The sequence below is a fragment of the Lycorma delicatula genome, chromosome 2 (assembly GCF_047948215.1).
Source record: "Lycorma delicatula isolate Av1 chromosome 2, ASM4794821v1, whole genome shotgun sequence".
Classification (NCBI taxonomy): Eukaryota; Metazoa; Arthropoda; class Insecta; order Hemiptera; family Fulgoridae; genus Lycorma; species Lycorma delicatula.
This window is the reverse complement of record NC_134456.1, coordinates 66887941-66913614: the sequence shown is the minus strand read 5'-3', so window position 1 is coordinate 66913614 and position 25674 is coordinate 66887941. Positions and strand designations below refer to the sequence as shown.

The following is a 25674-nucleotide window of genomic DNA, read 5'->3' as shown; positions in this document are numbered from 1 at the left end:
AAGTATAAATATATTTATAGTGTTTTCTAAAATATTGATATCGACAGTACCGCTAATTCTAACTTATAAATAAATATTCAGATTAATAATTATATCTAGTTATTAAATACTGAAAATATAAATGTTAATTTTAGATAGATTTTAATCTCTATAAATAAATATCATTGAACTGGCCATTTATAATTAATTTTCTAAAACTTCCTGAGCCCACCAATTATTTTGTTCATAACAAGTACATATGCAATCTCTGTCACGCATTAAATTTGAAATTAATAATCAAGAAATAATTTTGACAATACACAGTTAGGGTATGTGAATCTGTTATTAAAAATATAAAATAATTCATTATTTTACAAATATAGATATAAATATAAATATAGATTTATAAATATATTTATTATATTTATATTTATATTTATTTATAGATTTATATTTTATAAATATAGATTTTAAATCTAGTCGTTAAGAAATGAAGTCTAACTAAAATAAATGAAATAGAAGTAAGCAATCCTGAGTTCTAATCCCGGTAAATATCTTTCCAGGATAGGTTTTATAAACCAGGTTTTTATCAAGGATAAAAAGTAAACTGTAACATTTTGTCTACATACTCCTTTTATCCTCTAGTACCAGTGGATCTGACTCAGAATATTTGTTTGTCTTCTACATATCAGCCAAATTTTAAATTGTTTTACTGTTTAAAACCATATACGTATGTTTGGAAGTGTTCTTATCATTAAGTCGCCTGCAATAATGTTTTCTTTATAGCATTAAGAGACGGATATAAATGTAGTACTAACGCTATATATTTTTTCCATCAATCATTTACTGAATTGATTATGCCTGGTTTTCCCTTTCTGTTCTGTGATATTTTTCTTTTTTTTTACTTCATTATATTTCCTACTATCGTCTATTATTTGTTAATAAATATCCTCTATTATCCTCTACAACCCTCCATTATTTTCTACTAAGTATCTTTTTTCTTATTGCCTTATTGTTTTACAGAATAAAATTTCTTTTTCGCAAATCAACTGACATTAGATAAATCTGTTGAGTCTACATTTTGGCGGAAGAAACTCGGTTCGTCATAACGTGTTTTACTCATCTTTAGTTTGGTAACAGAACTTTTCATAATTAATTTCCTTCTTTACAATGTGTAATTTTTCTGCAATTCCAAATTTCAAAAAATGTTTTTTTTGTCTTTCTTGGTTTTCCACTTTCAATCTTTCTCTAATAAAAATACCATATTATTTTTCATATCGGCTCATTACGTTTAGAACTGTACTTTATAACATTCATCTTAAATCATTATCACATTATATTCATTACTTTATTTAATACATTATTACGTAATTACTTACATTACTTGATTGAAGTATTAATTTATAATAGTATATGTTAAAGTATACTTACTTCAAAAGTATAAAAATATTAAATACCAATTTATTTAGTTTACTACAAGAGGAATGTAAATAAACTTACATCAGAGTTTTTAGTTCAATCTTTAAATAGTAAAACATGAAACGTTGAACTAAATAGTAATAATAAACTGTATTAAATGCAATCTTTCAAGTGCTAGTTCATGAACTATTAAACAATTTTTTTATATATTTATTATTATTAATGACTTTATTTATTTTAAAATGAATGATTTATGCAATAAGCAATTATTCTATTTTTTTTTGCTTCTAAATCTCGTGCTGAATAAAATTTGCTTTTCATTTTTAAACGGCATTACTAAATTTTAAGATTATATATTTTTAATTTCATAGTAATAAAATGTATGATAAAACCACAAATTATTAATAAATTAATGCTATAGATTTTATTTATTACATCAACTTCTGGATATGAAGGTTAAATCGCTTTACAGTAGATTCTAGTTTCTATTCGGGTAATATATTATGTGAACACTTGTATGGTTTACATAACAAGACTACCTGATGGGAACTGTAGTATATTACAAGGAGGAAACAGAAGCTTATTGTCAACTAATATGTATGGAGATTTACTATTACAGTACTACCTAATATCATCTGATAATTAATTATATTAAAATCCTTTTCTTGTTAGAAAATAGTGTATTTTATTATTTTTAATAATAAATTAATATTCTCTTCTTTCATATTATCTACCGCTTCTTTAACAGGAACTTAATCATCAAAGAATAAATTATCACTAATTTTGAATGTAATATTTATTATTAGCAAACCAGGATTCACTCAACTATTTCTTTTCGCTATACGTCGTTAATAAAAACATTAAAACTTGGAAAAAGAACGTGGATTGTTTAAAATTACATCGTGGATTGTTTAAAATTTCTTCAGAATTTTCAATTGAATATCAGTTAAAATACAGATAAATACGATTACCAAACAAAATAAACTCTATGTATCACTAAAATTTCAATATTATTTTTGTGTAGTACTAAATGAAATAGCGATGTATTCATAGTAATTGTGATGTACGTACTATATACAAATAATCCTATCGAAAAGACTTTTACAGTATTTTCAGAGAAAAGTGTACCCATTACTTTCGGTCGCATGATGAGGGGATGAAAATAAATTTTCATTACATTTTGGGGTATGGGAGTGAGAAAATACAATTTTACAATATATATATATACAGGCCTATGTGTATAAAATCTTTTAGTTAAAAAATCTTCAAAAATACTTAATCATTTCATTAAAAATTAGGGTGTATTAGTGTATCTGAAGTTGTGGATGTAAAAATTTGATGACGATTACTTGAGTCGTTCTTGCGTTACGCTAAATTTTAAGTCGAAAAAATTTGAGCGGGCCAAGTTACAAGCGTGGTTCGCTATGATGCTGCAAATTGGATCGTGGAAACAAAATAAAATAACGAAAAGATGGTATTCTTACTCAGAGCTGCCCAAAATTTATTTTTGATTCTAATAAAAATCTTAATTTTCAATAAATCTGAAAACAATTTTTATGACTTTATTTTTAAAATTTGAAACTTCTTTCTCACTCTCTCTCTCTATCTCTCTCTCTATCTTTCTGTCTGTCTTATTATGAAACAATGTTTTTAAATGTTAACCACAACCATTTTCAGTTTTTATGAATTCCAGGGGATTCTTTTTATTACGGTGTTATTCAATCTCCACCAACTGTTTGGGTCAAAACAGATACTTTTTTTTACGATGAACTCGTTCAGTATACACTTTAATTAAAAATTCTCAAAATATAAATTTAAGATAATATTTTATAAGTAAATTTAAAACAGAAAAAATTTTTCAAATTTTACAAGGCGGTAAGGTTGTTTTCTTAAAGAATGGTTTTCATGGTTAGAGGCTGGGAATTCATTTTAAAAATTATTTCTAACAAGACTTGAAATAAAATTTAACTTTGAAATATTAAACACATGAAAATGATTTTTCTAATTTTGACTGATTATTTTTCCCAAATAACTGATAAAAACTGGTATTCTGAGTAAAGCAGTTTAATTTAACAAATATTTCATATTTGTAGATTGGAAACCAGGTCTAAACGAGCTCTATACTTGAGTTAAGAATTTAAAAATTAATTTTAATAGATTATTTAATTTAAACAATTTCCGAAATTAAGTCTTTAGAATGCAATTAATTAATTTTATGTTAGTAATCTAATAAATCTGGATCCTACAACCAACTTCAACTACATTAAATTATTATTAAGTATTTTTCAAAGCCTAACAAATATTACATATATTAATTTGTATGATTATCGTCTGATTATTATTATAGAATCGATATCGAACAATTAGATATGAATTAATCAAGAATTATGATGAAAAGATTAAATTTCATTATCTTTTTTAAACCATTTACCCAATTATGATAATGGATTGTCTGTTGTCAATAATTAATTTTTTGTAACAAAATACAAAATTCAGTTAATATATCTGTACATATAAAGCAACTTGACCTGAATGACAAATTCATTAACGCCCAGCAAAAACTATTGAAGATAAATCGAGAAAAATTTATAGACTTGTTCTTCTTGTTCTCCTAAGTGCACAATAAGAAAAAATGTTTGAAATAGTTTAAAGGATTAAAATGGAGTAACAATGAAGCTTACAATTCTTTTAATTTCTCGTTAATAGCTGAAGATATATCAATTTCATTTTTGGTTGTGTTAACGTCATATGAATATGTAAAAACGAAAAACGGTAAAACCAAATTTAAACAATGATTCCAAATTTTCTAATTTCCGACTATACTAAACGAGATATTCACTAAACTGAATGTTACAAATACGCTTCAGATAAATATCTAAAAACAGATAAATATCTAAAAATCATTTTCAGTTTCTTTTTAATTTTGATTTTTTAAGGGGTGCGACGGTGTACGGCGCGGCAGCTCAACCAAACACAGCCATTGTTACTGTATATGCGACGCGACTGGTTCCATCTGCGTCCATGTTACTTGACTAAAAAACATAAAAGTAATTAAAAAATTTAAAAAAGAAATGAGAAACGAAGTACGATCACTTCTGAGAGGAGTTTTGTCAAGTAACGCTAAGAACCAGCCAAAGTAAATTTTTAACCATACGAGTAACCAGTTATAACTAATATTTTTAATATATCCCTCTGTGAATCATGAGAGATTGCCGATGGTGAGGGAGCTTGTGCTCAGTGAAACAGAGTAGCTGGACCGAAGATGCAACCATATCGGAGAGGTACCTGTTGAGATTTAGACTAAGAAATGATTCCTGTAAGAGGACAGCAGCTCTTTCAGTAGTTGTCAAAGGCGTAGTTCAGGACGACTTAAACGGCCATATCAACATCACTCAATCCTCTGAATACTGCGCAGCTGAAAGCAATGGAAAATTACAGCTGCTTTTTTCCAAGAAAATATAGCTCTCTGCATTTTCATATAACAATGATGGAGGTGCCTTCCTTGGTAAAATATTCCAGAGGTAAACTAGTCTCCTGTTCGGATCTCCGGTTGGGGACTACTAAGGAAGGGGTCACCAGAAAATTAAAAAACTTCCTACGAGTCGGAGCGTGGAATGTTATAAGTCTACAAAAGGTTGGTACATTAGAAAATTTGAAAAGGGAAATGGATAGGATAAATTTAGATGTAATAGGAATTAGCGAGGTTCGGTGGGAAGAGGAAAATGACTTTTGGCCAGGTGATTTTAGAATAATTAACTCAGTTTCAAATAATGGGCAGGATGGAGTAGGTTTCGTAATGAACAAGAAGATAGGGAAGAGAGTAGAATATTTTAAAATGCATAGCGATAGAATCATTGTATTAAGGATAAAATCGAAACCTAAACCGACAACAATTGTTAACGGCTATATATTCTACAAGCGCCCATGATGATGATGAGGCAGATTGTGTATACGGTGAAATGGACGATGCAATTAAACACATAAAAGGAGATGGAAATTTAATAATAATTGGAGATTACAATGCAAGCATTGGAAAAGCCAAGAAAGGAAATATAGTGGGTGAATACGGGCTGGGCAAAAGGAATGATAGAGGGGACCGACTTATAGAGTTTTGCACGAAGTATAATTTAATAATTGCCAACACTCAGTTTAAAAATCATAATAGAAGAATATACACATGGAAAAAGCCAGGTGATACTGCATGGTATCAGATAGATTACATCATGGTTAAGCAAAGATTTAGAAATCAACTCGTCGACTGCAAAACTTACCCTTGGCAGACATTGATAGCGACCATAATTTAGTGATAATGAAATGTAGATTGGTGTTTAAAAACCTGAAGAAAAGGTGTCATATGAATCGGTGGAATTTAGAGAAGCTTGAGGAAGAGGTGGTAAAGAAGATTTTTGAGGAGGACATCGCAAGAGGTCGGAGTAAAAAAGTTAAGGTAGAAAATGTAGAAAAAGAGTGGGAGAATGTTAAAAAGGAAATTCTTAAATTAGCAGAAGCGAACTTAGGCGGAACAAAGAAAACTGCTAGAAAACCTTGGATTTCAGACGATATATTGCAGCTAATGGATTAAGGTAGAAAATATAAGAATGTTAGTTATGACGAAAGTAAAAGGAACTATCGACAATTAAGAAATAGTATAAACAGGATGTGCGAAAGAAGAGTGGATTAAAGAAAAGTGTTCAGAAGTGGAAAGAGAAATGAACATTGATTAGACGGAAAACACAGGAAGGTTAAGGAAAATTTTGGGTTACTTAAAGTTAAACCTAAAAAAGTGTTATACAAAGATAGAATACCAATTTATAGTACAAAAGAAAAAGTCGATAGGTGGGTGGAATATATTGAAGCGTTATATGGAGGAAATGAATTAGAAACTGGTGTTATAGAAGAAGAAGAGGATGTCGAAGAAGATGAAAGGGCAGAAACAATACTAAGATCTGAATTCATAAGAGCATTAAAACATTTGAATGGTTAAAAGGCTCCTGGAATAGATGGAATTCCTGCGCAGTGCAGGTGAGGAAGCTCCTCACCTAGTTTGTATAGATTATACAAACTGGTGTGTAATATTTAAGAAAAAGGGAAAATTCCGTCAGACCTCTAAAAGAGTTTATTTTAAGAAGAAAAGTGTTTTTTAGAGTGTTTTTTACCAAAGAAGGCAGGGGCAGATAAATGTGAAAAATACAGAACCATTAGCTTAAATAGACATTCATCAAAAATCTTAACTAGAATTCTGTACAGAAGAATTGAGAGGAGAGTGGAAGAAATGTTGGGAGAAGATCAATTTGGTTTCAGGAAACGTATAGGGACAAAGGAAGCAATTTTAGCGCTCAGATTAGTAGTAGAAGGAAGATTAAAGAAAAACAAACCAATATACTTGGCATTTATAGATCTGAAAAAGGCGTTCGATAACGTAGACTGGACTAAAATGTTATGAATTTTTAAAAAATTAGCCTTCAAGTACAGAGATAGAAGAATAATTACTAACATTTACAGGAACCAAACAGCAACAGTAATAATTGAAGAACATATAAGAAATAAGCCGTAATAAAAAAGGGAGTCCGACAAGGATGTTCCCTATCCCGGTTACTTTTTAATCTTTACATAGAACTAGCAGTTAATGATGTTAATGAAGAATTTAGATTCGGAGTAACAGTACAAGGTGAAAAGATGCTACGATATGCTGATGATATAGTAATTCTAGCTGAGAATAAAAAAGATTTAAAAGAAACAATGAACGGCATGGATGAAGTCCTACACAAGAACTACCGCATGAAAATAAAAAAGGACAAATGTAGTAAATGAAGTAAAAGGAGAAATGTAGTTGAAGGAGTAAAAGGAGAAATGTAATAAAAGGAGTAATGAAATGTAATAGAAAAAACTGAATGTAAAAATAAAAACAGGAAGAGAAAATTTTACGGGGGTAGAAGAATTTTGTTATTTGGCAATAAGAATTACTAAAGATGGACGAAGCAGGAGCGATATAAAATGCCGAATAGCACAGGCGAAACGAGCCTTCAGTCAGAAATATAATTTGTTTACATCAAAAATTAATTTAAACGTCAGGAAAAGATTTTTGAAAGTATATGTTTGGAGCGTAGCTTTATATGGAAGTGAAACTTGAACGATCGGATTACCTGAGAAGAAAAGTATAGAAGCTTTTGAAATGTTGTGCTACAGAAGAATATTAAAAATCAGATGGGTGGTTAAAGTGACAAATGAAGAGGTGCTGCGGCAAATTGATGAAGAAAGAAGCATTTGAGAAAATATAGTTAAAAGAAGAGATAGACTTATAGGCCACATATTAAGGCATCCTGGAATAGTCGCTTTAATATTGGAGGAACAGGTAGAAGGAAAAAATTGTGTAGACAGGCAACGTTTAGAATATGTAAGACAAATTTTTAGGGATGTAGGATGTAGGAGGTATACTGAAATGAAACGACTAGCACTAGATAGGGAATCTTGGAGAGCTGCATCAAACCAGTCAAATGACTGAAGACAAAAAAAAATTTCATATGAAGGCCGACTGTTTTGAAACCCATATTTTTACATCTCTCAATGTTTCCGGTCCTGTGACAAACTGCAGCTCTGAAGAAATTACAATACACTGATATTTTATTAACTGACAAGCTTTAATTTTTATCATTATTATTCTCACAAGCATGAGTGTAATGAACACAGCAGGTTCCAAGAGGCTGAGCCCTCTGGCTGGACGGGAAGAGCGAGCGACGCGAGCCATGACCGTCCAGCCAGACGGGGTTAAATATCCCCCTGACCGTGACGGGAAACGCAAGTAACCTTATAATATGGGCGAAGCCACAAGTGATCCTATATTGGGGAGTGTTATACAATTTTCCTTCATCTTTATTGGGAAATTCTATTATCTTCCGTTTTTACTTTCCTTTATTGAAGCGTTAGGTAACAATTCATTGTTTATCGTATATTCTTCTACATTTAAAACAAAAACTTATTTACCGTTTTATTGGGATTTAAAGAAAATCTAAAAACAATAGTCTTGATTAAATATTTTTTATTTATATAAAAATAAGTTTGCTATTAAAAAAAATATATCGGTTGAATCGGCATTGATTTTGCGGGCGAACTCGTGACAGGGAACGCTAGTGTATATACATTTTTTTTTCCCACCCGGTGAATATAGCTAGAGTAGCTACATTAAAAGGGAAAGTATGGTAATCATCATCACATAAAAAATGGAGGTATTTGGTGTTTTCCAAATCTTTACGTTTTACAGTACAACTAGTTCACCTAGAAAAAAAAGAAAAAACCTTTGCATGTATATATATATATATATATATATATATATATATACGTACGTAGGTGTGTCGCACTGATTTTATCCTTATATCTCAGAATTGAACAAACCGATTTTTTTTTTAAACGTGGTTCAAATATTTTTATATGTGGGGTATTGATCAAGTAAATATTTTTTAGTAATTTATTAAGAAGTATGAGGTGAAAAAACCAATATCGATTTTCTTCAGAGGCATTTTAGAGAATACTTTATTAAAGCAAATTTGTTACCTACAATGCATATAAAAATACGTTATCACAAATCCGTCCATAAATATAACAAAACTTAAAACTCATAACCGACATTAAAAATAAACCCTTGAAACACGCCCGATCATAGAATCATACAGTAGAAAGGGACCAGGCTCTGCGATTCGAAGGGAGAATTGTGATACTCCCGCCACTTTTGGGTTCCGTTCCGATATAAAAATAATCAAAGAAAAAGGTTTATTCAGAAAATCAATCTCCACCTCTTAAAACTGATATGTTTTTTATTCTTTTGCTCTACCTCCTCCTTTTGCTATACTTTTAAATCAGATTTTTTTGAAATATATTAAATAATTTTTATCGATTTCTCACACGGGAATTGTAGAGATGTTATCAAATATTATATGATTTAAAATTATTATAAATATTTGTTCCTTTACATCGGCCCTCCGCTCCTGTACCTCTACAGCTTTACGGCATTTTTAGTGGTAAATTCACAAGATACAAGTATACTATATGTGGTTGAATAAGTTAAATGTTTTACGGTGAAATATGTTATCAAATAGCACACTATGCAGTAAAAAATACGAACAATGCTTTCCAAAATTTCAAAGCTGAATTTCTCAAAAACAATTCGTATAGATTTTTTAACATTTTGGTTTATTGTTGTGAGAACTAATAAAGTTTTGAATTTATTTTCAATACTTAATAATTTGGTCATAATAATTGAAAAGAATCACTTTTTTCAATTTAAAATACATTTTATTACTGATTTCTGTTTAATATACAATAATTTAAACGGCTTTATATCAACTCAACTTCGATCACTTTTATTTTAAACAATAAAACTAAAATAATAGGATCTAAGGGATCGTATCTTATACATCTAATTGGTCTAAGGGATACAAACACACAACGTGTTTTTGTTACTAAATTTCCTGTAATAAATTTAATGTAAATGTAATAAATATTCACCTGAAACTTTATTTAAATTTCTCATACCATCATGCCTAGGAATATGAGCAAAATGTAGCCTGAAAAATCGCCACAATTACTTAATAATCATATTTTTAAATTGCTTACAGGGCAACTATCAACGATTAATATGTCACTGTTCCAAGGGTTTTAAAAAATAACTATAAAGAAATGAACAATAACGAATACAAGTGTATTATTATAAAGTTACTTAAGAAAAAATTAGGTAAGGCAAAACGTAAACGTAGCTTTTTTCTAATGTTTGTGAAGGTATAATGTCGTTCATACTCGTAGATTACCATTTAAGATGAAGTTGCGAAAGAAAGACGACAAGTGGAAAATATTTAACATATAAAATCGTACAAAAATATTAATAAAATTTTAATTAACGTTATTAAAATAGTATTTTATTAGTAACAGTATTTAATGAAGAATTTACAGTACACAAATTATAGTACAAGAGTGTCATTAGATTCACATTCCTCCCCACACCCGCGCTCACGACTAGTCATGTAAGTACGTAATATCAATGGGAGCATCTTTCACCTAGCAAGGGATTGTTTACAAAGTCCGTCTTAAAGAGATGGTATATAAACCAGGAGAATTATCAGAATTGTGTAGATCACCACCTGCTTTCGACTGAATAACACTACCATGAAGTACTCAAAGGTAAAATTAGCAGCCCTATTCTTTTATAAAGTATATTTAAGTTTATAAATAATGTAATACTAGGCAACAACATGTGGAGTGTGTCATACGTGTAACTTTTTGCTTCGATAAAGTTTTCATTCTCAACTTTAGTAAATTATAATATAATAATTATTTTCTGCACTCTAGAGGTAGGCTTTGTATTTTAATTTAACTTTTCTAATTTAACTAATTACAATTGAAACTCCATTTGCAAAAAGTGCTGTTCGACTTATAATTAAAATAATAAAATTATATATATATATATATATATATATATATATATATTAGTAGTAATTTTATAGAATAATATATATCTATGTATTTAATGATATACATTCAACTGCCATTTAAATATTTACTCTTTTAACATGCATACATGTAGATCTGACAAAGGTATACTATTTAATTTTATGTATACAAATCCTAGCTTGTAATACATTAACAGATAATCAATATACAAAGTTTTAAGAAACTTTAGTGATCATAAATGTTAATAATAAAATTTTATTTCATATATATTATGTAATAAAAATAAAATTTTGTTTTATAACATTATACATATACACATTCATATATAATAGTAAAGTGCTATACATTACATTTTGTCTAACTCCGTTTTTTATGCAACTTTAAAATAATCGATTTGTATTCCTCACTGTTTAGCTCTTTATAGTGTTTATTTTTTTTCAACAAACTCAGAACAGTGACAAATTAATCCGTTGATAATTGCCTCATAAGTATTTAAGGATCCGATAACTAAATAAATCCTGGTGAGAGTCAACATTCTTTTTTATCTGTTGTTTGTTTATTAAGCTACAGGAATGAATTGAACTAAAATTATGTTTTGGGGTAACAGAAAATTGAATTCTCAGACCATATCTGGGATTTTAGAACTTCTTAAATATAATAATTAGCACTAGTTTATTCAGGTACTTCCAAAATTAAATTAAAATTTCTAGTTTAATTACAAAATTTGATGTTATAAAATTACAAGCCAACCCGCCCTGATACAATGTAGTTAATATAATCCTTTTTTTTCTCGTGCTCCCCTGGGTCGGATCGGCATTTAAGTAATACTCAACCCAGGGAGGCGGATCTTTTATTCACCTCATTCGCCTGCCTCAAATCTTTGAGGCGGGGTAACCGGGCCCGGCTATGTTGTTCCCGGGCCCCGCCACAGTAACCGGGACTCGGTTTTGCCTCTTGCCTGCATCAAGCCACCAGGGAGGGAGTTAATGTAATCCTAGTTAGTTTTTTCATTTATCATCTCAGGAATGGTCGAAGTGAGACCACTTCATTTACACTTTATTTACTTTACACTTTTTTACACTCGTACATATCATCCTCATTCATTCTCTGAAGTAAAATCTGAAAGATAATTACTGGAGCTAAACAGGAAAAAGAGAGAAAGTCCTTTCATTTAACAAATAAAAATGTGATTTAATCATGGTTATAAGGAGTGCAAAATAACTTCTTCGAATTTATTATTTTTATTAATAACTATATTAAACTGCTACTTATAATAAATAAACTTAAAAATATATATTTTACATTGATTCATTAATATATGTTCTGCGTTAGCATTCTAAACAGGCTTGGTTTTTCGTACATTGCATATTTATTTCTTAAAAAAACGAGGAATGAAGTTAGAGGTACTGGAATTTGCATACCAACCTGTGATTTCGCAGGGAGGATAAATTTATGAGCATATTTTCCATTGGATTTGCTGCTTCTTGTTTTAATTTTATATATATATACACACTTATAAACAAAGGTATTATATACAAGGGAATGATGTTTCATTTGTGTGACGCAAAAATTCTCAGAATTTGGATCGAAATTGATCTAAGTAAGAAGGAATTTTAAGAAATCAACACGATGTTATTTTGAAAATGGAAAATTATACTTATTCATAAGAATAGAATTTTATGAATATAATTTCTCAATACAGAAAATAATAACCTAATTATATTACATTTAAAATGTATTCATATTCTTTCATTACAAAAAAAAAATATGAGTAAAATATGAGTATCATATCTACAGAAGCTAAAAATAATTTAGATTATATATTTTCTATTAACTCTTAGTATTTCTGAATCGGTCATATACATTTTTATTTCTAATTTACAGGATAAAATGAAATATTTAATTGAATTATGCTATAGACATTCAAATAAATAAGGATATGGTTTGAATTTATGTTTTAATTAATATTTTTAAAATTTCAATAAGTAACAGAAAGTGACATTTCTGTTACTTGTTCGATTTCTTCAACTAAAAATGTAAAAATGAGCGATTTATAAAGCAGAGAATATCAAAAAAGTTCCTATTAACGTTAATGTTGATTACTGGTGTACTACGTAGATATTTTGCAGTTATTTAATATTATATATTTGACATAACAAAGATACATAAAAAAATTAAATGACATTTTAGTTTTATTGTACTTATTACATAAATATAAAACCAACGTAAAGTACAGTTTCAATAAAATCGAGAGATAATTGGCTACCTTAGCAGAATTCTAAATGTAATTAAGAGATACTTCCATTATCGTAAGATTTATATCTTAGTGTGATTCTGTATCTGAGCGTTCTTACACTCCATATAATACTAACACATTATCTTATTTAACGTAATCATTTTAACATTTAATGACACAATATAAACAGTATTTCTGGGTTGGATTACACATTTAAAACAAAGCAATATAAAAAAATGTCGACCTAAGGATTTTTATCTCATAGTTTTTTGCATGTTTTTTTTTCTTTTTAAAAAGCAGAAAACAAACTTTAGTTCTTTGGTTACAGTAAAACACTAAAGTAGAAAATTGAGATCTATAGTTAATTAACTATCCAAAAAATAATCACTACATATATCTTAGTTATAAGATATATGTTAGTTGTAATATAGATATATATTACAACTTTCATTGAAATAAATGTATATCTAAAGTACTTTTATCCGTTAATTGCCAAATGATAAGTAGGTTAAAAGACCCGAGACGTAGGTTGATTAGATTTAGAATCCAAAATCCATTTTTTAGTTCAAAAACATTTTGATACTTTTAAAGTACTGTGTTGTAATTAACAAAAACACATTCATAGAAAAGTCCGTACACGCTCAAGCATGTATAAATAATTAACCACATATTAATAGAAATCAATGGTGAATATTATTTTATAGGCCTTACATATCTATCTATACGAACATGGGATTATCTAAAGGTAATGTACAAATTTAAAACGAAACAATGACGCAAGCTTGTAAACAGATTTATCTAAAAACAAAATAATCAAAAATATTAATTTGTTTTTCTCTTATTAATTTGAGACTAAACAATTATTGAACAATATTAAAAACTGTAATTTAAAAAAACGAAGTAGTTTTGAATGTAATGAAGATGGGTGCAAAAATGTATCTTTTACACAAATATTGATAATTGTTATTTAAATTTTAAAATCGTTATATTGTATCAATATTAAGAATTGTGGAAGTAATGTGGTGTACCATCGTATTTTTTTATTTTCCAAAAATCCATACCCATTAGCGTTAAATAGTAAAATTAAAGCATTTGATACGATTTAATTGTAAAAATTGTTCTCTTAAATTACACAATTCACACTTTTAAGGTTAGTTAAATATTTCATTAAATTTGGCTTTAATAATTCCTTGAATAGGAGTGAAAATCTGTTCATTGGTTAATTTGTTTTAATTTATCGTAATAATTCTATTAATTATCAACAACTGTAATGATATTTTTGGCTATTATGAAGATTAGTACGTTTCATTAAATTTTTAAATGGTATCCTACATATAAAGTTGGAAATATTAAGCTCTGTAAAGTAATATTTTTCCTATATAAAAGCAAAATAAGGAAATTAGTTAATTAACTCATGTTTTAAAGAAATTATTTATTTCATCGTACAACGCAACTCCACAGGGAAATAACAAAATTAATACATATATACGTGACATATACATTACATTCATTAAAGGAGTTTATTTAGTAATAATACTCAATTATATAATAGCAAATATTATTATTTTTGTACCAGTAATAGTGTGATGCATTATTAGTACTTTTTGCTACTCGGTTAATACTGTAAAGCGAATATTAAAACTAGCATACAAGTAGTTTCAGCATTTCTTATTTAATTTGTTGTGTTTTTAGCCACAAATATACTTCCTTATTTTTCAGTAATATCAAATACTTATTACAATATAACATAAAATATTTTATTGTTTAAATTACTTATATATTAAGTATTAATATTAAAACAAATTTGTGTAGATTCTATATAATAGTTAGAATAATTCTTATTCACGTTAATATGTACATTTTAACCCATAAATATTTAATTAATGAATTCCTTAAATAAAATCTTTATTTTCAATATTTTCCATAGTCCATTTTATTTCTGTTGTAATCGATTATTCTTTAACGTATTTTAGTATTTATTTTATGATCCTATTTAACATATATTATACCGATTAAGAAATTCAACCTTAGAGAGAGGCAGATATTTTAACTTAAAAAACTTGTAAAGAAATTAGAAATTCATAAAACTGTAAAATTATGCATAGTAGGATAAAAGAATAAATATTTTTATTTTATAAATTAAACAAATCTAATAAATACTACTTGTGAATAAAATAAATTTATATTATGAATTAATATTATAAATTATATTAGTTAATTTATATATTATGGAAAAAGTTTATTATTACAAAATTATTATGTCAAAATCCGGTAAACAATAAAAAAAAAACAGATAATATTTTTATAACACTTCAAATTATTATTGTTATTATTATTTCATTTTTTTTATTTTTTTAACTCTTCAATTTTTGCAATTGACTATCAACGATTTTTGTTTATCATTATTCTTGTCTACCTTTGCCATTTCGTCTATATTTTTGAAACTCTTCAACCTCCATACTGTGTAGTGTGGTTCGGCGACGTTATAAATTCTAAATAATGTAGTGAATTTCTAAAGCCTGCCTGTTTATTTATATTACTACTTAAAACGATAAAAGTTTACTTTTCCAAATCTCAAATCAAAAACAAGATTATTTCCACTTCTTCACTATAACAAATATAAATATTTTACTCTTTCTTCCACACTGTTCTGGATTTCTTCGTTACAGCTTATTCTTCATAAATATTTCTTTCGTGTTACTTTTAAATTCATTTTTTAAATTAAATTTTTAATTTTGGCATAAATATTTGTTTGTTGTTTGTGTTAATCTGAATTTTACACAGTCTCGATCTTGATAGACTTAGTTTGAGAACTATTACAAAGTTTTACTACAAGCGGTTTCATTGCAACAATATTATAACAAAATTATTTGATTTTATAAAATTAAAACGCTACTTTAATTAAGACAAAAAAAAAAAAAAATTAATGTAATAATTACATGTTATAGATGTTTGGCACTTTATTTACAATTGCTCTGGCAATTGATATGAGTTTTGGAGAAGCACCGATTCCACAATACGGACCTCCAGGTTTTGTAAGCGGTGGACCAGGAGGAAACGGCCGTCCATCCTCATCTTATGGAGCACCAGGTGGAGGTAATGGTTTTGGAGGAGGAAATGGTGGACGACCATCAGGAAGTTATGGTGCGCCAGGTGGTGGTAACGGATACGGCGGACAAGATGAAGGAAAGGTGAGACTTTGTTTCATGTTTCATATGTGTTTATGTAATATAATATTACAAAGAAAGGCTAAAAGTACATGCTCAACGGAAAGGCTTAAAGGTTTCATTTGTTGTTAATTGGCCAAATGAAACTTATCCCACGCTACAAAATACAACTAAATACAATGTAATGATATAACATAATTTAGTTATTCTTCTTTAGAAATTATTATCTAGCTTGTAGCAGTATATCTCTTAATTTAGGCGTTTGGATGTGTCGTAAAACGCTGTAAATTTACAGGTAACACTATACCCCTTGAATAAAAATAATAAATTAAAAAAAAAAAAAAATTTTAATTAACCTTTTATTATCAACTCTTTAACAAGGATTTTAATTATCCAAACGTAACATAACCTCTATAGACTACTACTACCTCTATCCAGCAGTTGCAGTCAAGAACACCGACTTCTCTTTAAGTAAAAAAATCGTGAGTAAAAGCTATAAATAATACTCGTTAAAAATGTATTTGAAGGTAATCCAATAATATATATATATATATATATATATATATATACATTCATTCAACATTTTTAAATAGGTATTATTTAAATACATATAAGAATTATTGCCAAAATTTTACTCAAAACTTGAATTGAAATTCTTACAAGTGCATACTATCACAAAATTGCAAACATAATGTTGAATAAATTTTACCCTAACGAAATTTCAAATGTTATGTATGTCCACGCACGCGCGTGTGGGTATTTATATAAATATGTGTATGAAAAATGGATGCGCCCATAAAGTAAGTTTTTCATTATGAATCCTACTTCTTTTCTTAATTTCTTAAATGTTTTTAAAAATTACCTTCTCTTAGACGTTTTCCAGAATACTACAGTCCTCTGTAGGTAATGATGTTATGATCAGTGGGCTTATCCCAAACCTAATAAGATTTATTTTCAACTTTAATGTCTACTCGAAATTATTACATTATTAGAAATAATCGGTATTGGGGTAATGTAAGAATCTTAAAAAAAAATCATCCAAAGTAAATCATACAAGATGTTCATTTTCAAAGAGTTTATAAAAAACTTTAAAAAATAATAATTTATTGATTATGCGAACGGATTCCAATTAAATTTGTTTGAAACAAACATGTACAATTTGTTTACTCGCTAAAATAGATAGCAGTTTTAAATATCCAAAACCGACTTGAAGGAGAAAAGCCCTAAAGTAATTACCTCCTTTATATACCTTTTTATTCTAGTTGGTGCCATTTAACAATTTCTAATGTATAATGAAATGAATTTTATTGGAGCGAATAAAAACTTTCATTCCTGACCGGGATTAGAATCCAAAACTTCCGAATAAAAAGCAATGATTACCCCGTGAAGATTACCTACTAAGCTACAACTATTTATTCTCAATTGTTTTAATGCATTTTTTTTTTCTTATTTAGACGAAGAAAATCACAACAAATTCTCCTATATAAAAAAAATGCAACTAAATATTTGGATCAACTTAACTTAGATACACCTTTGAGAAATCAATTAATTAAATTTTATGTAAAGATAATTAGTTGTACGACATTACGAAGGTATATTTTTTGTATTAAAGATATATCAGTAATATAGTACAATTTGTATAGGAAAAAAAATACCAACAGATCGTTAATAAAAACGAAGTTCGTTGATGTTACCAAAACATTTTCATATAAAATTGTACTGTCCTCTCCATCAAAATAGTGTGAGTTCATGTTTTATTTATGTCTCATATGAATAAATACGGCTATCTTTGTTATAAACATGTATTCTGACACCCTCTGTATATCGTTTATCTTCCCTTAACCTATAATTTCCTGCTTTTTGATATTTCCGAATCGTAAAGTTATTTCTTCTGATTTACAACTGAATCTCAATAAAAATCTTTCAACGTTTAAAGACGTGCAACTGGCAAATGTTTAATCTAAAAAGACTCCACTTGTAAAATACGAAATATCATTTAAAAATTACTATTTCATAGCTATGTTTTATTAATATACACAAATAATCTTGTATTCATTTTTATACTTGAGTGATAATTATGTACCCACAATTTTGTTCGTTTCGTTAACTTGTTTAACCAATAAAAACTTCATTTTTTTCAAATGGAGAATATTTTTAGAATGTTTGATTAGTCAATAAAATAAAATTCACAACTAACAGAAACCTCTATGTGACTGCTTAACCGTTTCTGTTTTCATATGTATGTTTGCATATACGTACTTCATAATAAGTTTCAATAAAATTAGATAGAAATTTTTCTCTGAACTTTAAGATAAGATGCATTTTTTATGAGCGAAAATTTAATTTCTGTTAACGTAAAACTTCTGTTACTATATACCTTCTATTATGTCATATTTTTGTTAGTTTTTTGTTTCGTTCAGCTTTAAGGTTCAATCTGTTAGTAAAAAAAGAAGGAACGACTTGCGACTTATTATTTAGAGAATGAAGAAAATAGAAATTAAGATTATTTTCTGACGAAATTGTTTTCGTGAAAAACTGAATACCTTGTATTCCATTAGATCAAATAGATACTGATTCTAAACGGTATATCAAGTAAATAAATATATTTTCCTCAGGTATTAAAAATTATAAATACGGTACTTAACAGTAAATTTAATTCAGATAGAGTATTATTTCTTGACTTGCATGCCTTTATATGAAAATATATGAAAAAAGTGTATTGATCACCAGAGTTTATAAAACATAATAATCAGTACCTAGATACATAGTAGTTCTATCTAAAGTGTCCTGAAGTAGTTTTGGCATTGTAAAGAGGATAAAATACCAAAAAAGGACATTGTAGGTAACCAGAAGCCTCATAAAGCTTCTATCATAAAGTAATTTATCATTCACCAATTCATCTCCATTTTGCCCGTCAACTGAACTTTCTAAATTTTGACGAGTAATACATAATTTTCTGTAAGTATTACTAGTGATCGGGCATGCAGTTTTTTCGTTATATAATTAATCAGATCTGTGGAATGAAATAAATCTTCTAGATAAACGAGAAGAATTTTTCCATTCATCCAAACAGAAAATTAATTAACAAAAATTTCGTCGGTTTGATCCAAATAACTATTAAAATTAATTCTTCTTATTACGAGAAAAATAATTACAACTACCTACTAAATTTTATAGAAAAAAGGATTACATTCTTATGTCAATATTCTAAACTTTTTTTTTATCATGTTTACAGCCAGAACCATTCAATTTTGAATATGAAGTCAAGGACGCACAAAGCGGTAACGATTTCGGACACCGAGCTTCAAGTGATGGAAGTAGGGTCACCGGACAGTATCATGTACTTCTTCCAGACGGACGAAACCAAATCGTTGATTACACTGCCGATAATTCAGGTTACAACGCCGATGTAAAATACGAAGGTGGAGCCAACGGAGCCGGAGGATATCCATCAGGAGGAGGAGGAGGAGGTAATGGAGGTTACCCATCCGGTGGATCTGGTGGTTACCCATCAGGCAATGGATATCAATCATCCGGTGGTGGAAATGGTTATCCCTCTGGTGGACCACCAGGATCATCGTATTTACCTCCAGGAAAATAAAACAAATACGGATTGACGACGAATTATCACCAATCATGTACAAAAAACGCTTATCATTGCTTCAAAATAAGTCAAGGAAATTTAAAATGAGATTAACCTTGATAGAAACCGAAGAGGCTGTGAATTTAATCTAAGATTAGAAATAGTTTTATAGGTATCAAAATAAAAAAAATTTGTTTTGTTTTTGTAATTTAAAAAATAAATATAATAAATTTTATTTATATTAAGAAAGCATTTTTTAATTGATCAAAATATCTTTTATCATTGATATACAATATGGCCATCATTAAAATAATTTTACAAAAAAAGAAGAAAGCTTAAGCCTAAATTAATTATCTGATAATTAGGTTTAAGAGCAACTAACGACATGAAAAATTAACATAAAGAATATTACCAACATAAAAAATACATAAATAATTTAGCTTAGGGTTTTAAATACTAATATAAAAATGTTAATAAAATATTTTAGCCTTGTAAGAAAAAAAACGAAACTGAACGCAAAAGTATTTTAGAACAGAATTCTTTAAAATTACAATCCTTTTGAACAACAATATCCTTTAAAAAAATAATAAATAGTTAATTATATTTTCTTTCAAATGAAATATTATTCCAAATCTATAACCGGTTTCCAAACTGTAAATCAGTACCTAAATTTATTAGAACAGTATGAAAAAGCTTGAACAATTTTTTTCAAAATCAGACATTTTATTAACTAGTTTCCTAGTATAAAGACATTAATGTTTACTTTTATCTCTTACTGCTGAAACAGACACTTGAATGCAACTCGCTAAAGCAGTTAAAAGTCTTTTGATCATTAACACTGTATAGAGTTAAAAAAGAAATGTGTCAGAAGATCTAAAAGCTGTGTAATTATATCAAAAGTTTATCAAAAAATTTATTTACAATCAAAAACCTAATTTTCTAGTCTACAATTACGAGCCAAAACGTTTTCAGAAAAACAAACTCAAATATAAATAAATAAACAGTTCATTGGAATAACTAAGAGTAAAATGCAATTCTATGTAATCTAAGTATAATGAAACGAAAAAAATTAAATAACTTTATAATCAAGGATAAAAATAACTACGAAATAAAATAAAATCGACACAACAAAACAGAAAACTTTAGAAGTTACTCGGGCAGATGTTTGAAGAAAACTTCATTATCTCAATTCCATGACTAGATTGTGTCTGCAGGGTCAACTCATACCACACGAAATAGTCACCAAGATTTAAAAGTCATCTCCATTTTAAACTGGACGGATAGCACTGAAGACGACGCAAAATGACAAGTATCAAATGCAAGCGAAGATAATATCACGACTGATATTTATCCTAATTTCAATAGTTTTTAATTCGTCAAGCAAACGTTTTCTACTATAAAATCACGAGTCATGATAACAGTGCATGTTATTTTGTATAGAACTTGGAGAATATTTGACACATCTCTATCGTAAAAACTTCATATCTATGTCTGTACCTACAAAGCAACTTGTCCTAACTGACTGAATGATTGATTCATCAGTGCTCAGCAAAGAAAGAATGAAGATAAGTTGATGAAAATTTGTCTGGTTACTGTATGTGCGTCGCAACTGTCTGCAGCTGTTCTTGATTAAAAAAATATAAAATAAAAGTAATTAATTTTTTCTTATTGAGAAACGAAGTACGGTGACCTCCTAGTGGTGTTTTTCGGATAACGCTAAGAACCAGTCAAAATACATTTTTACCTATACAAAGTACTGGTAACCAGTTATAACCAATATTTTTAAGATAGAGGCCGACTCTTTTGAAACACACATTCTTAGAAAATTCAAACTTTCGAGTCCTGTACTGATCAAACTGTTGCTTTGAAGAAATCAAAATACACGATATTTTTATAAATTGAACGGACTTAATTTTTATTTATCATTATTATTCTCCCAATTATGAGTTTAATGAACTCAGTGGGATCGTGTCACCTGACCGACTAAACATCACTGACCGCGGTGGAAAACGTAAGTAACCATATAATGCGGGCAAATCCGCGACGGTGTTGCTAGTTTTAAAACAAAATAGAAAACTTGGTTTCTAAATAGCCTAATAAATCTTTTAATTTATTGTTTGAAATTATAGGCAGCCTGAGCCTGTTCTCAAATTGCTCCTTAATACAAGGAAGAAAAAGATTTTCTGGTCAGTGGAATATCGTTGATATTACTCATTAATTATCTACAAATATCTTGATCTCCCTAAGATTTATCAGGATAGACTCCTGAAGGGCTCCTTAAAAATATCAACTGGTTGGGGTTTTATTTTCGCGCAATGTTCTTCTGCGGAGAGAACTTCCATTTTTATTCGTATTTTTTATCAAATCCTTGATTTCTTCTTCTTCTTCTATGTTTGGTAATATAAATAAGAGTCCTTCATGTTCAAGCTACTAAGCGAGAGCTTTACATGAATCGATTTGTTGTTATTGTAATGGAACTCTTGTGTGTTTTATGATTAGTTTGATCCATATGAGGACATTTCTTGAGACTGTTTCCTGCTAATGGCTACTAATTCTCCAAATGACCGAAATAACTGTCAGGTGATGTCCTAATTCTCTGCTAATATCATCCTAATCTGTCGTAAACTACAAATAAAATTATAAACTGTAATGTATATTTTTAAACCAATAAAATTATGTAATAATTAAAAGTATATCAATCAAACGTTATAGAATATCGTGAACGCTCGCAGTAAAAGTAAATTCCTTTTGATATCTTGACGTTAAACTAAAGGTCACAAAAGAAGTTCCATGAATATGAATTAATTCTCCAAAATAACAAAAAAAAAAAAACAAAGGGGTATTCATTCATGAAATAAACTGTTAGTAGTGAAGGATGATCGGCCAATAAGAAGCAAAACTTTATTATCCGTAAAGAATTCAACACGATGTGTGTCATGCAAACACATAGATCTAAATGGATATTGTAGCGGTGGAATGCGTTGTAGCGGAACGAACTCTTTTATCACAAGTTTGAAGCATAATTAGTAGAAATTTCATAAAATTTCCATAAATATTCATCAGAACCGTAAATTTTATTATCCATAGAAAACTAATTACACCCATCTGTACATCAGCATGACAATAATACTATCAAAGGTAACCTTTTCTATCAGTATAAAAAATACATTCAAAGTTTGGCTAGATATAAAATTCCTGTACAATTTTTAATTAATAATTTTTTTTACGTCTAACAAATAAAAAGCCACATATTTTAGTTATAGAATAGTAAGAAAAATATTCAAAGATATCTTACGTTGTATTCTTGAATTACTTAAAAAGAAGAATTCATTAATAAAATAATAAAAAATATAAAGTTATTGTAAAAATAAACACAAATACAAAGGACCACTGCTGTATTAAAAATTATTTTAGTTAAAAATTACAATTTAACTACAGTAACAACCGACTGAACAGCGCTGGCAGGTTGATTGGGGAACACTTGTTAATATTAGCTTATAAATTCACGTTGGTGGTTGTTTCATCTCTAATTGAGGCGATTCGTAGAAGTATATGATTAAAAGTGGGTTAGAATTGATGTGTGAACAAACACACATATCAGTTATAGGCTAAGTGAATTAAAAACAGATATAAAAAAACTAACAGTTTAAAATACTGTTGACTGTGTCATTTCAGTTGGAATCAGAAAATAACAAAATAATCAACTGCATCAATCACTGAGAAAAACTAATCATAAGCGTCTTAAAACATTTTTATTTGAGAAAAGATCTTTTGTTATAGTTTGTTTTAAATCTAGTTTGTTTATGTTTAACAATTATTAGTCATCATTAAAGTTATTATCAAAAATGTAGCTTTAACTCTGTTTTGCTTTAATTGCAAATAGTATTTTTTTACTGTTTTTTTTTTTTTTTTGTCTAAATAGGCTACGTATGGTATTTATAATGATAAATATAATATTTTAATAATATTAAATTAAAGTTAATGTTGTGGAAAAACGAAATTCTCTTCACTCAAATAATGACATAAAAGGGAAAATATGAAATTAAAATAACTTCATAAGTTTTTATTATTAGAAAAAAATTAAATTAGATTATTAAGCACCAGTTTAATAGGCTTATAATTTGATATTTATGTATAAAAAAATAACCATGTATAAAATAAAAGTTGTAAAGGTCTACACATCGTTCAGAGTCCTGTGAGTTCAAAATGCCTGTGCGTTACACATAAAACTTTCTCTTTTTCCTGTTTAGCCTCCGGTAACTCCGATAATTCTTCAGAGGATGAATGAGGATGATATGTGTGAATGTAAATGAAGAGTAGTCCTGTACATTCTCAGTTCGACCATTCCTGAGATGTGTAGTTAATTGAAACCCAACCACCAAAGAACACCGGTGTCCACGATGTAGTATTCAAATCCGTGTAAAAATAACTGGCTTTACTAGGACTTGAACGCTGTAACTCTCGACTTTCCAAATCAGCTGATTTGGGAAGACGCGTTAACTACTAGACCAACCCGATGGGTTTACACATAAAACTAAAACATGTTAATAAAACGGAAATAAAATAACTAAAAAAAATATAGTAATTAAAACGGAAATATCCTAAGAAATATGTTATGTAATCATTTTCCCTTTTTATTTTCTTTGAACAAATATTTTTACAATTTTAATTGTTTTCATTTTTATACACTAAACCAAATATCCCATAACGATATTATACCATACCATGAAAGATGTTTTTAAACATGATGATTTAGTTAAATCTTAGGTGACGACATTATGCGGATGATCCAAATAAGAAAAAATAGCAGTTTCCCTGCGTAAGAAACTGTAGTTACCATGGAACAGAGAGCTGTTCCATGTATATATATATATATATATATATATATATATATATATATATATGCGAAATGTCAGCAGGTCCTACCACAGAGCCTGTGATTTATCTGAAAATAATAAACAAAAAAAATATTATGCATTATTTAAAAGATTTGGTTAAATAAAGATATTATCTTTTAATTATGTGTCTTGCCGAGATATTGCTCACTAAGAAATAATATTTCTCATTGAACATAACATTATAATTCTAGTGCAAAGGGAAGAGGTTGTTGAAATATTAGTGCATCTTTACCTTTTTCTCATTTACATGCTAAGGATTAATTTTAGAAAAATTATAATTAACCTTTCATCGGAAGGTCTTGGGTCCGATCAGGCATGGCATTTTTCATACGCTACTTTTCCATAGCCCACGTACAAGCTTTAAGTTTATGTGGCGTTATCAAGCAAAAAAAATTCCTCGTAGAAGAAGCATTTTTGTCAATACTTGCCGATTAACTAGGATAGATTCAAATTTAAGGAAAATACATAAAAAAAATATTTATTTTACCAAATCTCTTAAATAATGCATAATATATTTTTTAATATTTTCAGGTAAGCGGACACATGCTCTGTGGTAGGGCTTGCTGACATCCCGCATAAATAATGTACATATCTGACGCAACTGTCTGTTCAATGATAACTACGATTTCTTACCCAGATAAACGGCTATTTTTCTTATTTGGATCGTCCACATAATGTTACTTTAGATTTCACAAAATTATTATGTTTATAGCTAATCCTGATGTAAATTAGGATTAAATTTTATACCCCTGAATTTAAATTCAGAGGTATATAATTTAACAATTTTTTTATTTCGTGATGTCAAAACTTTACTTTTGTTTACCACTCCCTCTCAAATTAATACGGAATACCCCACTCAAAATGACAGCAAAATGCCTCAGATTCTAAATCCATAAAACATCTGAGAATCAACATATTTTTTACCGCAATAAATTTAAAACTTCAGACACAGGC

At 28.4% G+C, this 25674-nt stretch overlaps 1 protein-coding gene across 1 annotated transcript; it reads left to right on the top strand.

The window, feature by feature from the left end:
• Positions 1-16036: 16036 nt before the first annotated feature.
• LOC142320196 (uncharacterized) lies at positions 16037-19948 on the top strand. The gene is made up of 2 exons (XM_075357881.1): positions 16037-16263; positions 19475-19948. Exons 1-2 carry the CDS (start codon positions 16060-16062, stop codon positions 19838-19840), a joined length of 570 nt encoding a protein of 189 aa, XP_075213996.1. The 5' UTR covers positions 16037-16059; the 3' UTR covers positions 19841-19948.
• Positions 19949-25674: the final 5726 nt, after the last annotated feature.

What these genes read in the sequence shown, in the direction of transcription:
- LOC142320196 (XM_075357881.1), top strand. Translation starts at nt 16,060, where the DNA reads ATGAGTTTTGGAGAAGCACCGATTCCACAATACGGACCTCCAGGTTTT. An exon ending in GCGGACAAGATGAAGGAAAG is followed by an intron (nt 16,264 to 19,474) that starts GTGAGACTTTGT and finishes TCATGTTTACAG; the next exon opens with CCAGAACCATTCAATTTTGA.